At 44.6% G+C, this 17,111-nt stretch overlaps 1 protein-coding gene and 1 long non-coding RNA gene across 2 annotated transcripts in view; both read right to left on the bottom strand.

Moving 5' to 3' along the window:
- Nucleotides 1-558: 558 nt before the first annotated feature.
- Nucleotides 559-17,111, bottom strand: part of LOC112217856 (synaptosomal-associated protein 25-A) — a 42,176-nt gene continuing 25,623 nt past the window's right edge. Inside the window, exons 6-8 of the mRNA XM_042300927.1 lie at nt 3,932-4,051; nt 2,562-2,706; nt 559-2,092 (exon numbers count right to left, since the gene is read on the bottom strand). Of these exons, the coding sequence (XP_042156861.1) occupies nt 2,024-2,092; nt 2,562-2,706; nt 3,932-4,051 (334 nt within the window). The 3' untranslated portion in view covers nt 559-2,023. The remainder of the gene's footprint in view (nt 2,093-2,561; nt 2,707-3,931; nt 4,052-17,111) is intronic.
- On the bottom strand, nt 16,022-16,433 carry LOC121839986. Its single transcript, XR_006079282.1, has 2 exons — nt 16,299-16,433; nt 16,022-16,141 (listed from the first exon to the last, which is right to left on the bottom strand). It is a non-coding gene; the product is annotated as an uncharacterized LOC121839986 (long non-coding RNA).

Raw genomic sequence — 17,111 nt, 5'->3', positions numbered from 1 at the left:
TGACAAAATGGCCTATGGACAACAAAGTCAAGGTATTGAAGTGGCCATCACAAAGACCTGACCTCAATCCTATAGAAAAGGTCTGGGCAGTACAGAAAATGCATGTGCAAGCAAGGAGGCCTACAAACCTGACTCAGTTACATCAGCTCTGTCAGGAGGAATGGGCCAAAATTCACCAAACTTATTGTGGGAGGCTTGTGGAAGGCTATCCGAAACATTTGGCCCAAGTTAAACAATTTAAAGGCAATGCTACCATATACTTATTGAGTGTATGTAAACTTCTGACCCACTGTGAATGTGATGAAAGAAATTAAAGCTGAAAAAAATCCTTCTCTCTACTATTATTCTGACATTTCACATTATTAAAATAAAGTGGTGATCCTAACTAACCTAAGACAGGAAATTTTTACTATGGTTGAATGTCAGGAATCGTGAAAAACTGAGTTTAAATGTATTTGGCATGTATGTTAACTTCCGACTTCAACTGTATTAGCAACTGTTTTTCTACCGAGACAAACCATTGATTGACAAGAGAAATAAAGACCAATTAGCACAGAGCACAGAGAATAGGGTTTATTACTTTTAATCAATTCAGCTAGCTACAAAATGTTCCACGACTTCACAAACGGACAGGATACAGAGGGAGTTTGAATATCACATGCGTTTTGAGGACATCAATCTCACAGTTGAATCTATTGTGTCATTCAGAGAAGGTATTTCTTCATCATATTATTCTAACTACTCAACATCTTGGTGATTTGGTGTGCATAGCTCTAAAAGTACAGAAGCAAACAAAACTTTTGTATGTCATTTTTTGTTTCAAAACAATATTATTATTATGATATTCATTTTATTAAGTTATCATTATTATTTTACCAATAACAAACCACACGGGGAGATTAAACTAACAGGATACAGTCTTCTTATAAAAGTAAGGTCTCTCAGAAATACGCGTCTTTGCTTTACATTGCAAACAATGTGTAATTTGTTCATTTTTTCAGAGCATCCAAAATCTATGATACAACACACAACCAGTACCTCACCCTTCAGCACGTATTCCATATCTTCACTGAACTGCATATTCATTTAGAAAAAAACACATCATTTTTTGTGGTTACAGCCACATCCTCATTCTTCCATCATCATCTCTTCACGTTAAGATCATTTTGCATTATTTTACAACGATGGTCACAGTCTGTAAATATATTTTGACAGGAATAGTGGCACTATTGCAAACTTGCAGGAGAGTATGGAACGTTCAACTGTGTCCTAATACTGAGCATGCTTTTGTCAACTTTGCTACTGCCATGTTATTGTTTTTATATATTTTTAAGACAGGTTTTATGTATATGACTCTAAAATCTACCATTTGTCATGCAGAACGCACAATTCACATCACTTGGAATGCAATGTCTATTACAGCAAATCTAGTTGCACATTGTCTAAACAGTAACTCATGATAATTGCGGTGAGGGAAAGGAACCAAAGACAGTGATTGTACGTAAGTGCTTTTTGAATTTACTATCGTTTGTTATCATCTTATTTTTTTCCTCTTCTTCATTCGTCATGACAACATCAAAATAAGGAGCATGACAGCAGCTGATGGAATGACACAGTTTTACTAAGACAATACTGATATACTGAAAAGGAAAAACAGCTTGTATAGCATTCCTATTATACTTGTCATTCAGCAGTGTACCTTTATACATATATATGATATACATATAATATATACATCATATATATATTTGATAAAGAGAATAAAAACTTCACAAGTGAGCTAGAGCCATCGAGTCAGCACTATATACAACCTTTGGAAAGAATGATACGGAGTATAAGAAATACTTTTGTTTACGAGGACAATCATTGAAAAAGCGAGACAGACAATACACATAACAACATTTACAATGGGGGGAGGTGATATGTGCATGTGTGCAAACCTAGAAGGTAAATACCATGATAAAAGCATGTTTGCGCCTTGTGACAAACTGCGCTTGCGGGAGAAGCAACGTGCTCCGGGAGCTTAGCCACTGCCCAGCATCTTTGTGGCCCGCTGGTTGGCTTCATCAATCCTTGTCTTGTTGGAATCAGCCTGTACAAAGAAAGGGGGAGAAAGAGAGCGCAAGAGAGAGAGGAACATTAGTTATTTGTGGTTCTGTTTTGCAGATAATAACATTTTGACATGTGAGACTAATGACAAACCCTTGTTTGTCATGTGAAGTAAAAAATATTCGGACAACAACTCAGATAGACAATAGAGGACCAATAGAGGATCAAAAGAGGACCAATAGAGGATCAATAGAGGACCAATAGAGGACCAATAGAGGATCAAAAGAGGACCAATAGAGGATCAATAGAGGACCAATAGAGGATCAATAGAGGACCAATAGAGGATCAATAGAAGATCAATAGAGGACCAATAAAGGATCAATAGAGGACCAATAGAGGATCAATAGAGGATCATTAGAGGACCAATAGAGGATCAATAGAGGACCAATAGAGGACCAATAGAGGATCAAAAGAGGACCAATAGAGGACCAGCAGAGGACCACCAGCAGTACCTTCTCCATGATCCTGTCGATCTGGCGATTCTGGGTGTCGATCTCGTTGCCCATATCCAGGGCCATGTGGCGCAGGTTACCGATGATGCCTCCCACCTGCTCCAGGTTCTCATCCATCTCATTTTCCCTGGCATCATCTGTTACCCTGTGGAAGAAACACACACCTGGTCAAGGAACTGAATTGAAGCTCATACACACACACACACATGCACACACACACACACACACACACACACACACGCGCACACGCACACACACACACACATATTGGTTTAACAATAGTGTTTATAAAGGTAGTGTCCCATCCTGTCCTGTACATAATTCACCTTTGATTTCTCCTGCCCCTGAGAACCTGAGAACCCCAGCCTCCTGCCCAAACAGCTGGCTAAACAACACCCTGTTTACCCTCAACAAAATGTTCTACACTACCCCCGTCATACCAGCAGATGGTAACTACTGCTCACAACCCCTTTCGTACACACACCTTTAAAGCTTCATATGGAAATCGTTCATGACCTCCACCTCTATCTGTTTACCCCCCCCCCTCTCCCTATCGCCATACCTGTAGACATTCTTTGTCCCATCACACTGCCCTTTCCCTACAGCTCCCCAACTCTATATATCAGGATATCCCTGGTCTCTACAGCTCCCCAACTCTAAATATCAGGATATCCCTGGTCCCTACAGCTCCCCAACTCTATATAACAGGATATCACTGGTCCCTACAGCTCCCCAACTCTATATAACAGGATATCCCTGGTCCCTACAGCTCCCTCAACTCTATATAACAGGATATCACTGGTCCCTACAGCTCCCCAACTCTATATAACAGGATATCCCTGGTCCCTACAGCTCCCTCAACTCTATATAACAGGATATCACTGGTCCCTACAGCTCCCCAACTCTATATAACAGGATATCCCTGGTCCCTACAGCTCCCACAACTCTATATAACAGGATATCACTTGTCCCTACAGCTCCCACAACTCTATATAACAGGATATCACTGGTCCCTACAGCTCCCACAATGCTATATAACAGGATATCACTGGTCCCTACAGCTCCCCAACTCTATATAACAGGATATCCCTGGTCCCTACAGCTCCCTCAACTCTATATAACAGGATATCACTGGTCCCTACAGCTCCCACAACTCTATATAACAGAATATCCCTGGTCCCTACAGCTCCCACAATTATACATAACAGGATATCACTGGTCTCTACAGCTCCCACAATTATAAATAACAGGATATCACTGGTCTCTACAGCTCCCACAATTATAAATAACAGGATATCCCTGGTCCCTACATCAACAACCCACCGGTTCCTCCACGTAACCCCCCCACCACCCCCCAACCCCTCCCACACCTGCGGATGAATCCTCCACTGATGGCCATCTGTTCGCGTTCGTCCACCACGCGGGCAGGCTGGCTGGCCACCACTCCATCCTGGTTGTTCCCCCAAGCCTTGCTGCCTCCACTCTTCATCCTGCGGTGGACCGAGGACGAGGAGGGTGAGGCTTAACCACTGCTAGGTATCATCTATCAGGTGTAACTGTAGCATCATGCATCGATCCGTCACATAGAAATATGAGAAACAGGTCGAAAGACTAGAGACTAACCAAGCAAAGCAGAGAGAGCAGGCATGGGTTTGGTCATTCCATCATTCTCTAATTTTATCATCATTAGTGTGACGCGATGTTATATCTCCTAGGTATATAACATACTGTACTGTATATTAAGAAATGTTTAGTATGCTGAGACACATGCCTTTTCCCAGCTGAAAGATGTGACATTAGTATTTACATGCATTTTGTAAACAACCGTTAGGATTACTCACTTTGTGCCACCCTCCCCCACCCGCCCCAAAGCATTCCTTCATATTGAAATGTCCCCCCCCCGCCGCCCCCTCACAATGGTATATCCCAGGTTGCATCTGAAATGGCACCCTATCCCCTACACACATCCAGCCCTTGGAATAGGGTGCCATCTGAGACACAGCCTCAGTGTGACTCTACGTGACACAGAACAGAGACACAAGGCTTTGGCAGACAGACAACACTGAGAAACAGGACTGCCACATCGTTGGGGACAGGTGTGAAGAACTGCAAAAGAAAACAAACTGGAGGAACGTAACAGAATGTAACACTGTAGAGTATGCTTCTTTTTCAACATCAAGTGTCTTGTTCAGGTTGTAAATCTATCTAGTAATGAAGGAAACCACATAGACTTAAGGTTGATCAGTAAAAGTTATCCGGCTCAGTCAGAAGATGAGATCTTTGACAAAACGTAGGCTTCCTCGATTTCGGTTTCGTGACTCGGTACCAGTACCACCTGTATATAGACTCGTTATTGTTATTTTATTGTTACTCTTTAAAAAATAAAAATGTAATTATATTTAGTAAATATTTTTCTTAATTAAAACTGCATTGTTGGTTAAGGGCTTGTAAGTAAGCATTTGACGGTAAGGTCTACTACACCTGTTGTATTCAGCGCATGTGACAAATACAATTGGATTTGATTTGATTTTGATTCAGGGAATAAATATTATTTATGCAATACCTTTTAGTACCTTGAGTGTGAGAAATGCGCTTTATAAATATATAAATTCATTATTATTCATTATTATATAGCAGTGGATCTAACAAATACTGTGAGGTAAACAAGATGAACTGAAGACTAATTATATATCTGTATCTAGATTCTCTATGTACTCTGTCTGACAGAGATCTAACCATGACAAGTAGCTAAGGAGGCCCTGGGTGAGTCTTTGCTTCAGGCTCCACTTAATGAGTCTATTAGGACACTGCAGTTGTTAAGATCGTAACAATCATCACAAAATATCTGTCTGTGTGAACTGTATGATATACTGTATCTAGTAGGCAATTATTTAAAATGTTCTCTGCTTCATAACATTCAACATGGAGCATGAGAGAACCCTGAGCTATTGTTTTATATTTACCTGTGTTTTTCTTTTAATTTCTTTCCCTAAAACCATGTCTGTCTGTCCTCAGTCTGAAACCAAATAGCTTAATTGATTTAATGCCTTTCTATAACCCTGAGGAGTGGGGACGGTAGATATTTAATTTCTGTAACCCTGGAGAGTGGGGACGGTAGATATTTCCTTTCTGTAACCTTTCAGAGTGGGGACGGTAGATATTTCCTTTCTGTATCCTTTCAGAGTGGGGACGGTAGATATTTCCTTTCTGTAACCTTTCAGAGTGGGGACGGTAGATATTTCCTTTCTATAACCCTGGGGAGTGGGGACAGTAGATATTTCCTTTCTGTAACCTTTCAGAGTGGGGACGGTAGATATTTCCTTTCTGTAACCTTTCAGAGTGGGGACGGTAGATATATCCTTTCTGTAACCTTTCAGAGTGGGGACGGTAGATATTTCCTTTCTATAACCTTGGGGAGTGGGGACAGTAGATATTTCCTTTCTATAACCTTTCAGAGTGGGGACGATAGATATTTCCTTTCTATAACCCTGGGGAGTGGGGACGGTAGATATTTCCTTTCTATAACCCTGGAGAGTGGGGACGGTAGATGTTTCCTTTCTGTAACCCTGGGGAGTGGGGACGGTAGATATTTCCTTTCTGTAACCCTGGGGAGTGGGGACGGTAGATATTTCCTTTCTATAACCCTGGGGAGTGGGGACGGTAGATATTTCCTTTCTGTAACCCTGGAGAGTGGGGACGGTAGATATTTCCTTTCTATAACCCTGGAGAGTGGGGGCGGTAGATATTTCCTTTCTGTAACCTTTCAGAGTTGGGGACGGTAGATATTTCCTTTCTATAACCTTTCAGAGTGGGAACGGTAGATATTTCCTTTCTGTAACCTTTCAGAGTTGGGGACGGTAGATATTTCCTTTCTATAACCCTGAGGAGTGGGGACGGTAGATATTTCCTTTCTGTAACCTTTCAGAGTGGGGACGGTAGATATTTCCTTTCTATAACCCTGAGAGTGGGGACGGTAGATATTTCCTTTCTGTAACCTTTCAGAGTGGGGACGGTAGATATTTCCTTTCTGTAACCTTTCAGAGTGGGGACGGTAGATATTTCCTTTCTATAACCTTTCAGAGTGGGGACGGTAGATATTTCCTTTCTATAACCTTTCAGAGTGGGGACGGTAGATATTTCCTTTCTATAACCTTTCAGAGTGGGGACGGTAGATATTTCCTTTCTATAACCCTGGAGAGTGGGGACGGTAGATATTTCCTTTCTGTAACCCTGGAGAGTGGGGACGGTAGATATTTATTTTCTGTAACCCTGGAGAGTGGGGCGGTAGATATTTCCTTTCTATAACCCTGGAGAGTGGGGACGGTAGATATTTCCTTTCTGTAACCCTGGAGAGTGGGGGCGGTAGATATTTCCTTTCTATAACCCTGGAGAGTGGGGACGGTAGATATTTCATTTGTGTAACCCTGGAGAGTGGGGACAGTAGATATTTCCTTTCTGTAACCCTGGAGAGTGGGGGCGGTAGATATTTCCTTTCTATAACCCTGGAGAGTGGGGACGGTAGATATTTCCTTTCTGTAACCCTGGAGAGTGGGGGGGGCGGTAGATATTTCCTTTCTATAACCCTGGAGAGTGGGGACGGTAGATATTTCCTTTCTGTAACCCTGGGGAGTGGGGACGGTAGATATTTCCTTTCTGTAACCCTGGGGAGTGGGGACGGTAGATATTTCCTTTCTATAACCCTGGAGAGTGGGGACGGTAGATATTTCCTTTCTGTAACCCTGGAGAATGGGGACGGTAGATATTTCCTTTCTATAACCCTGGGGAGTGGGGACGGTAGATATTTCCTTTCTGTAACCCTGGAGAGTGGGGACGGTAGATATTTCCTTTCTATAACCCTGGAGAGTGGGGACGGTAGATATTTCCTTTCTGTAACCTTTCAGAGTGGGGGCGGTAGATATTGCCTTCCTGTAACCTTTCAGAGTGGGGACGTTAGATATTTCCTTTCTGTAACCTTTCAGAGTTGGGGACGGTAGATATTTCCTTTCTATAACCTTTCAGAGTGGGGAGTGGGGACGGTAGATATTTCCTTTCTGTAACCTTTCAGAGTTGGGGACGGTAGATATTTCCTTTCTATAACCCTGAGAGTGGGGACGGTAGATATTTCCTTTCTGTAACCTTTCAGAGTGGGGACGGTAGATATTTTCTTTCTGTATCCTTTCAGAGTGGGGACGGTAGATATTTCCTTTCTATAACCCTGGAGAGTGGGGACGGTAGATATTTCCTTTCTGTAACCCTGGAGAGTGGGGGACGGTAGATATTTATTTTCTGTAACCCTGGAGAGTGAGAGTGGGGACGGTAGATATTTCCTTTCTATAACCCTGGAGAGTGGGGACGGTAGATATTTCCTTTCTGTAACCCTGGAGAGTGGGGACGGTAGATATTTCCTTTCTATAACCCTGGAGAGTGGGGACGGTAGATATTTCCTTTCTGTAACCCTGGAGAGTGGGGACGGTAGATATTTCCTTTCTGTAACCCTGGAGAGTGGGGGCGGTAGATATTTCCTTTCTATAACCCTGGAGTGTGGGGACGGTAGATATTTCCTTTCTGTAACCCTGGAGAGTGGGGGGCGGTAGATATTTCCTTTCTATAACCCTGGAGAGTGGGGACGGTAGATATTTCCTTTCTGTAACCCTGGGGAGTGGGGACGGTAGATATTTCCTTTCTGTAACCCTGGGGAGTGGGGACGGTAGATATTTCCTTTCTATAACCCTGGAGAGTGGGGACGGTAGATATTTCCTTTCTGTAACCCTGGAGAATGGGGACGGTAGATATTTCCTTTCTATAACCCTGGAGAGTGGGGACGGTAGATATATCCTTTCTGTAACCCTGGAGAGTGGGGACGGTAGATATTTCCTTTCTGTAACCTCTGGAGAGTGGGGGCGGTAGATATTTCCTTTCTATTCTATAACCCTGGAGAGTGGGGACGGTAGATATTTCCTTTCTGTAACCCTGGAGAGTGGGGGCGGTAGATATTTCCTTTCTATAACCCTGGAGAGTGGGGACGGTAGATATTTCCTTTCTGTAACCCTGGGGAGTGGGGACGGTAGATATTTCCTTTCTGTAACCCTGGGGAGTGGGGACGGTAGATATTTCCTTTCTGTAACCCTGGGGAGTGGGGACGGTAGATATTTCCTTTCTATAACCCTGGGGAGTGGGGACGGTAGATGTTTCCTTTCTATAACCCTGGGGAGTGGGGACGGTAGATGTTTCCTTTCTGTAACCCTGGAGAGTGGGGACGGTAGATGTTTCCTTTCTGTAACCCTGGAGAGTGGGGACGGTAGATGTTTCCTTTCTATAACCTTTCAGAGTGGGGACGGTAGATATTTCCTTTCTATAACCTTTCAGAGTGGGGACGGTAGATATTACCTTTCTATAACCTTTCAGAGTGGGGACGGTAGATATTTCCTTTCTGTAACCTTTCAGAGTTGGGGACGGTAGATATTTCCTTTCTATAACCCTGAGGAGGGGGGACGGTAGATATTTCCTTTCTGTAACCTTTCAGAGTGGGGACGGTAGATATTTCCTTTCTATAACCTTTCAGAGTGGGGACGGTAGATATTTCCTTTCTGTAACCCTGGAGAGTGGGGACGGTAGATATTTCCTTTCTGTAACCTTTCAGAGTTGGGGACGGTAGATATTTCCTTTCTGTAACCCTGGAGAGTGGGGGCGGTAGATATTTCCTTTCTGTAACCCTGGAGAGTGGGGGCGGTAGATATTTCCTTTCTATAACCCTGGAGAGTGGGGACAGTAGATATTTCCTTTCTGTAACCCTGGGGAGTGGGGACGGTAGATATTTCCTTTCTGTAACCCTGGGGAGTGGGGACGGTAGATATTTCCTTTCTATAACCCTGGGGAGTGGGGACGGTAGATATTTCCTTTCTGTAACCCTGGAGAGTGGGGACGGTAGATATTTCCTTTCTATAACCCTCAGAGTGGGGACGGTAGATATTTCCTTTCTATAACCTTTCAGAGTGGGGACGGTAGATATTTCCTTTCTATAACCTTTCAGAGTGGGGACGGTAGATATTTCCTTTCTATAACCTTTCAGAGTGGGGACGGTAGATATTTCCTTTCTATAACCCTGGAGAGTGGGGACGGTAGATATTTCCTTTCTGTAACCCTGGAGAGTGGGGACGGTAGATATTTATTTTCTGTAACCCTGGAGAGTGGGGGCGGTAGATATTTCCTTTCTATAACCCTGGAGAGTGGGGACGGTAGATATTTCCTTTCTGTAACCCTGGAGAGTGGGGGCGGTAGATATTTCCTTTCTATAACCCTGGAGAGTGGGGACGGTAGATATTTCCTTTCTGTAACCCTGGAGAGTGGGGACGGTAGATATTTCCTTTCTGTAACTCTGGAGAGTGGGGACGGTAGATATTTCCTTTCTATAACCCTGGAGTGTGGGGACGGTAGATATTTCCTTTCTGTAACCCTGGAGAGTGGGGACGGTAGATATTTCCTTTCTATAACCCTGGGGACGGTAGATATTTCCTTTCTGTAACCCTGGGGAGTGGGGACGGTAGATATTTCCTTTCTATAACCCTGGAGAGTGGGGACGGTAGATATTTCCTTTCTGTAACCCTGGAGAGTGGGGGCGGTAGATATTTCCTTTCTATAACCCTGGGGAGTGGGGACGGTAGATATTTCCTTTCTGTAACCCTGGAGAGTGGGGACGGTAGATATTTCCTTTCTATAACCCTGGAGAGTGGGCGCGGTAGATATTTCCTTTCTGTAACCTTTCAGAGTGGGGGCGGTAGATATTGCCTTCCTGTAACCTTTCAGAGTGGGGACGGTAGGGACGTTAGATATTTCCTTTCTGTAACCTTTCAGAGTTGGGGACGGTAGATATTTCCTTTCTATAACCTTTCAGAGTGGGGACGGTAGATATTTCCTTTCTGTAACCCAGAGTTGGGGACGGTAGATATTTCCTTTCTATAACCCTGAGGAGTGGGGACGGTAGATATTTCCTTTCTGTAACCTTTCAGAGTGGGGACGGTAGATATTTTCTTTCTGTAATCCTTTCAGAGTGGGGACGGTAGATATTTCCTTTCTATAACCCTGGAGAGTGGGGACGGTAGATATTTCCTTTCTGTAACCCTGGAGAGTGGGGACGGTAGATATTTATTTTCTGTAACCCTGGAGAGTGGGGCGGTAGATATTTCCTTTCTATAACCCTGGAGAGTGGGGACGGTAGATATTTCCTTTCTGTAACCCTGGAGAGTGGGGGCGGTAGATATTTCCTTTCTATAACCCTGGAGAGTGGGGACGGTAGATATATCCTTTCTGTAACCCTGGAGAGTGGGGACGGTAGATATTTCCTTTCTGTAACTCTGGAGAGTGGGGACGGTAGATATTTCCTTTCTATAACCCTGGAGAGTGGGGACGGTAGATATTTCCTTTCTGTAACCCTGGAGAGTGGGGGCGGTAGATATTTCCTTTCTATAACCCTGGAGAGTGGGGACGGTAGATATTTCCTTTCTGTAACCCTGGGGAGTGGGGACGGTAGATATTTCCTTTCTGTAACCCTGGGGAGTGGGGACGGTAGATATTTCCTTTCTATAACCCTGGAGAGTGGGGACGGTAGATATTTCCTTTCTGTAACCCTGGAGAATGGGGCGGTAGATATTTCCTTTCTATAACCCTGGAGAGTGGGGACGGTAGATATTTCCTTTCTGTAACCCTGGAGAGTGGGGACGGTAGATATTTCCTTTCTGTAACTCTGGAGAGTGGGGCGGTAGATATTTCCTTTCTATAACCCTGGAGTGGGGACGGTAGATATTTCCTTTCTGTAACCCTGGAGAGTGGGGACGGTAGATATTTCCTTTCTATAACCCTGGAGAGTGGGGACGGTAGATATTTCCTTTCTATAACCCTGAGAGTGGGGACGGTAGATATTTCCTTTCTGTAACCCTGGGGAGTGGGGACGGTAGATATTTCCTTTCTATAACCCTGGGGAGTGGGGACGGTAGATATTTCCTTTCTATAACCCTGGGGAGTGGGGACGGTAGATATTTCCTTTCTATAACCCTGGGGAGTGGGGACGGTAGATATTTCCTTTCTGTAACCCTGGGGAGTGGGGACGGTAGATGTTTCCTTTCTGTAACCCTGGAGAGTGGGGACGGTAGATGTTTCCCTTTCTATAACCTTTTTCAGAGTGGGGACGGTAGATATTTCCTTTCTATAACCTTTCAGAGTGGGGACGGTAGATATTTCCTTTCTATAACCTTTCAGAGTGGGGACGGTAGATATTTCCTTTCTGTAACCTTTCAGAGTTGGGGACGGTAGATATTTCCTTTCTATAACCCTGAGGAGGGGGGACGGTAGATATTTCCTTTCTGTATATTTCCTTTCTGTATCCTTTCAGAGTGGGGACGGTAGATATTTCCTTTCTATAACCTTTCAGAGTGGGGACGGTAGATATTTCCTTTCTGTAACCCTGGAGAGTGGGGACGGTAGATATTTCCTTTCTGTAACCTTTCAGAGTTGGGGACGGTAGATATTTCCTTTCTGTAACCCTGGAGAGTGGGGCGGTAGATATTTCCTTTCTGTAACCCTGGAGAGTGGGGGCGGTAGATATTTCCTTTCTATAACCCTGGAGAGTGGGGACAGTAGATATTTCCTTTCTGTAACCCTGGGGAGTGGGGACGGTAGATATTTCCTTTCTGTAACCCTGGGGAGTGGGGACGGTAGATATTTCCTTTCTATAACCCTAGGGGAGTGGGGACGGTAGATATTTCCTTTCTATAACCCTGGAGAGTGGGGACGGTAGATATTTCCTTTCTATAACCCTGGGAGTGGGGACGGTAGATATTTCCTTTCTATAACCTTTCAGAGTGGGGACGGTAGATATTTCCTTTCTATAACCTTTCAGAGTGGGGACGGTAGATATTTCCTTTCTATAACCTTTCAGAGTGGGGACGGTAGATATTTCCTTTCTATAACCTTTCAGAGTGGGGACGGTAGATATTTCCTTTCTGTAACCTTTCAGAGTGGGGACGGTAGATATTTCCTTTCTGTAGATAGATATTTCCTTTCTATAACCCTGAGGAGTGGGGACGGTAGATATTTCCTTTCTGTAACCTTTCAGAGTGGGGACGGTAGATATTTCCTTTCTGTATCCTTTCAGAGTGGGGACGGTAGATATTTCCTTTCTGTAACCTTTCAGAGTTGGGGACGGTAGATATTTCCTTTCTGTAACCCTGGAGAGTGGGGACGGTAGATATTTCCTTTCTATAACCCTGGAGAGTGGGGACGGTAGATATTTCCTTTCTGTAACCCTGGAGAGTGGGGGCGGTAGATATTTCCTTTCTATAACCCTGGAGTTTGGGGACGGTAGATATTTCCTTTCTGTAACCCTGGAGAGTGGGGACGGTAGATATTTCCTTTCTGTAACCCTGGAGAGTGGGGACGGTAGATATTTCCTTTCTGTAACCCTGGAGAGTGGGGACGGTAGATATTTCCTTTCTATAACCCTGGAGAGTGGGGACGGTAGATATTTCCTTTCTGTAACGGTAGATATTTCCTTTCTATAACCCTGGAGAGTGGGGACGGTAGATATTTCCTTTCTGTAACCCTGGAGAGTGGGGACGGTAGATATTTCCTTTCTGTAACCCTGGAGAGTGGGGCGGTAGATATTTCCTTTCTATAACCCTGGAGAGTGGGGACGGTAGATATTTCCTTTCTGTAACCCTGGGGAGTGGGGACGGTAGATATTTCCTTTCTGTAACCCTGGGGAGTGGGGACGGTAGATATTTCCTTTCTATAACCCTGGAGAGTGGGGACGGTAGATATTTCCTTTCTGTAACCCTGGAGAATGGGGGCGGTAGATATTTCCTTTCTATAACCCTGGAGAGTGGGGACGGTAGATATTTCCTTTCTGTAACCCTGGAGAGTGGGGACGGTAGATATTTCCTTTCTGTAACCCTGGAGAGTGGGGACGGTAGATATTTCCTTTCTATAACCCTGGAGTGGGGACGGTAGATATTTCCTTTCTGTAACCCTGGAGAGTGGGGACGGTAGATATTTCCTTTCTATAACCCTGGAGAGTGGGGACGGTAGATATTTCCTTTCTGTAACCCTGGGGAGTGGGGACGGTAGATATTTCCTTTCTGTAACCCTGGAGAGTGGGGACGGTAGATATTTCCTTTCTGTAACCCTGGGGAGTGGGGACGGTAGATATTTCCTTTCTGTAACCCTGGGGAGTGGGGACGGTAGATATTTCCTTTCTATAACCCTGGGGAGTGGGGACGGTAGATATTTCCGGTAGATATTTTTCTATAACCCTGGAGAGTGGGGACGGTAGATATTTCCTTTCTATAACCCTGGAGAGTGGGGACGGTAGATATTTCCTTTCTATAACCCTGGGGAGTGGGGACGGTAGATGTTTCCTTTCTGTAACCCTGGAGAGTGGGGACGGTAGATGTTTCCTTTCTATAACCCTGGGGAGTGGGGACGGTAGATGTTTCCTTTCTGTAACCCTGGAGAGTGGGGACGGTAGATATTTCCTTTCTATAACCTTTCAGAGTGGGGACGGTAGATATTTCCTTTCTATAACCTTTCAGAGTGGGGACGGTAGATATTTCCTTTCTGTAACCTTTCAGAGTTGGGGACGGTAGATATTTCCTTTCTGTAACCTTTCAGAGTGGGGACGGTAGATATTTCCTTTCTATAACCCTGAGGAGTGGGGACGGTAGATATTTCCTTTCTGTAACCTTTCAGAGTGGGGACGGTAGATATTTCCTTTCTGTATCCTTTCAGAGTGGGGACGGTAGATATTTCCTTTCTATAACCTTTCAGAGTGGGGACGGTAGATATTTCCTTTCTGTAACCCTGGAGAGTGGGGACGGTAGATATTTCCTTTCTGTAACCCCGGTAGATATTTCCTTTCTGTGGAGAGTGGGGGCGGTAGATATTTCCTTTCTGTAACCCTGGAGAGTGGGGGCGGTAGATATTTCCTTTCTATAACCCTGGAGAGTGGGGACAGTAGATATTTCCTTTCTGTAACCCTGGGGAGTGGGGACGGTAGATATTTCCTTTCTGTAACCCTGGGGAGTGGGGACGGTAGATATTTCCTTTCTATAACCCTGGGGAGTGGGGACGGTAGATATTTCCTTTCTGTAACCCTGGAGAGTGGGGACGGTAGATATTTCCTTTCTATAACCCTGGGAGTGGGGACGGTAGATATTTCCTTTCTATAACCTTTCAGAGTGGGGACGGTAGATATTTCCTTTCTATAACCTTTCAGAGTGGGGACGGTAGATATTTCCTTTCTATAACCTTTCAGAGTGGGGACGGTAGATATTTCCTTTCTGTAACCTTTCTGGGGACGGTAGATATTTCCTTTCTATAACCCTGAGGAGTGGGGACGGTAGATATTTCCTTTCTGTAACCTTTCAGAGTGGGGACGGTAGATATTTCCTTTCTGTATCCTTTCAGAGTGGGGACGGTAGATATTTCCTTTCTATAACCTTTCAGAGTGGGGACGGTAGATATTTCCTTTCTGTAACCCTGGAGAGTGGGGACGGTAGATATTTCCTTTCTATAACCTTTCAGAGTGGGGACGGTAGATATTTCCTTTCTATAACCTTTCAGAGTCGGGACGGTAGATATTTCCTTTCTATAACCTTTCAGAGTGGGGACGGTAGATATTTCCTTTCTGTAACCTTTCAGAGTTGGGGACGGTAGATATTTCCTTTCTGTAACCCTGGAGAGTGGGGACGGTAGATATTTCCTTTCTATAACCCTGGAGAGTGGGGACGGTAGATATTTCCTTTCTGTAACCCTGGAGAGTGGGGGCGGTAGATATTTCCTTTCTATAACCCTGGAGTTTGGGGACGGTAGATATTTCCTTTCTGTAACCCTGGAGAGTGGGGACGGTAGATATTTCCTTTCTGTAACCCTGGAGAGTGGGGGCGGTAGATATTTCCTTTCTATAACCCTGGAGAGTGGGACGGTAGATATTTCCTTTCTGTAACCCTGGAGAGTGGGGGCGGTAGATATTTCCTTTCTGTAACCCTGGAGAGTGGGGACGGTAGATATTTCCTTTCTGTAACCTGGAGAGTGGGGACGGTAGATATTTCCTTTCTGTAACCCTGGAGAGTGGGGGCGGTAGATATTTCCTTTCTATAACCCTGGAGAGTGGGGACGGTAGATATTTCCTTTCTGTAACCCTGGAGAGTGGGGGCGGTAGATATTTCCTTTCTATAACCCTGGAGAGTGGGGGCGGTAGATATTTCCTTTCTATAACCCTGGAGAGTGGGGACAGTAGATATTTCCTTTCTGTAACCCTGGGGAGTGGGGACGGTAGATATTTCCTTTCTGTAACCCTGGGGAGTGGGGACGGTAGATATTTCCTTTCTATAACCCTGGGGAGTGGGGACGGTAGATATTTCCTTTCTGTAACCCTGGAGAGTGGGGACGGTAGATATTTCCTTTCTATAACCCTGGGGAGTTGGGGACGGTAGATGTTTCCTTTCTATAACCTTTCAGAGTGGGGACGGTAGATATTTTCTTTCTATAACCTTTCAGAGTGGGGACGGTAGATATTTCCTTTCTATAACCTTTCAGAGTGGGGACGGTAGATATTTCCTTTCTGTAACCTTTCAGAGTTGGGGACGGTAGATATTTCCTTTCTATAACCTTTCAGAGTGGGGACGGTAGATATTTCCTTTCTGTAACCCTGAGGAGTGGGGACGGTAGATATTTCCTTTCTGTAACCTTTCAGAGTGGGGACGGTAGATATTTCCTTTCTGTAACCTTTCAGAGTTGGGGACGGTGATATTTCCTTTCTGTAACCCTGGAGAGTGGGGACGGTAGATATTTCCTTTCTATAACCCTGGAGAGTGGGGACGGTAGATATTTCCTTTCTGTAACCCTGGAGATTGGGGGCGGTAGATATTTCCTTTCTGTAACCCTGGAGAGTGGGGACGGTAGATATTTCCTTTCTGTAACCCTGGAGAGTGGGGACGGTAGATATTTCCTTTCTGTAACCCTGGAGAGTGGGGACGGTAGATATTTCCTTTCTGTAACCCTGGAGAGTGGGGGCGGTAGATATTTCCTTTCTATAACCCTGGAGAGTGGGGGCGGTAGATATTTCCTTTCTATAACCCTGGAGAGTGTAGATATTTCCTTTCTGTAACCCTGGAGAGTGGGGACGGTAGATATTTCCTTTCTGTAACCCTGGAGAGTGGAGGGGGCGGTAGATATTTCCTTTCTATAACCCTGGAGAGTGGGGGCGGTAGATATTTCCTTTCTATAACCCTGGAGAGTGGGGACGGTAGATATTTCCTTTCTGTAACCCTGGGGAGTGGGGACGGTAGATATTTCCTTTCTGTAACCCTGGGGAGTGGGGACGGTAGATATTTCCTTTCTATAACCCTGGGGAGTGGGGGGGACTGGGGAGTGGGGACAGTAGATATTTCCTTTCTGTAACCTTTCAGAGTGGGGACGGTAGATATTTCCTTTCTATAACCCTGGGGAGTGGGGACAGTAGATATTTCCTTTCTGTAACCTTTCAGAGTGGGGACGGTA

The sequence above is a fragment of the Oncorhynchus tshawytscha genome, linkage group LG18, assembly GCF_018296145.1.
Source record: "Oncorhynchus tshawytscha isolate Ot180627B linkage group LG18, Otsh_v2.0, whole genome shotgun sequence".
Taxonomy (NCBI): Eukaryota; Metazoa; Chordata; class Actinopteri; order Salmoniformes; family Salmonidae; genus Oncorhynchus; species Oncorhynchus tshawytscha.
The sequence above is the reverse complement of the archived record's forward strand: the minus strand, read 5'-3'. Positions and strand labels throughout refer to the sequence as shown.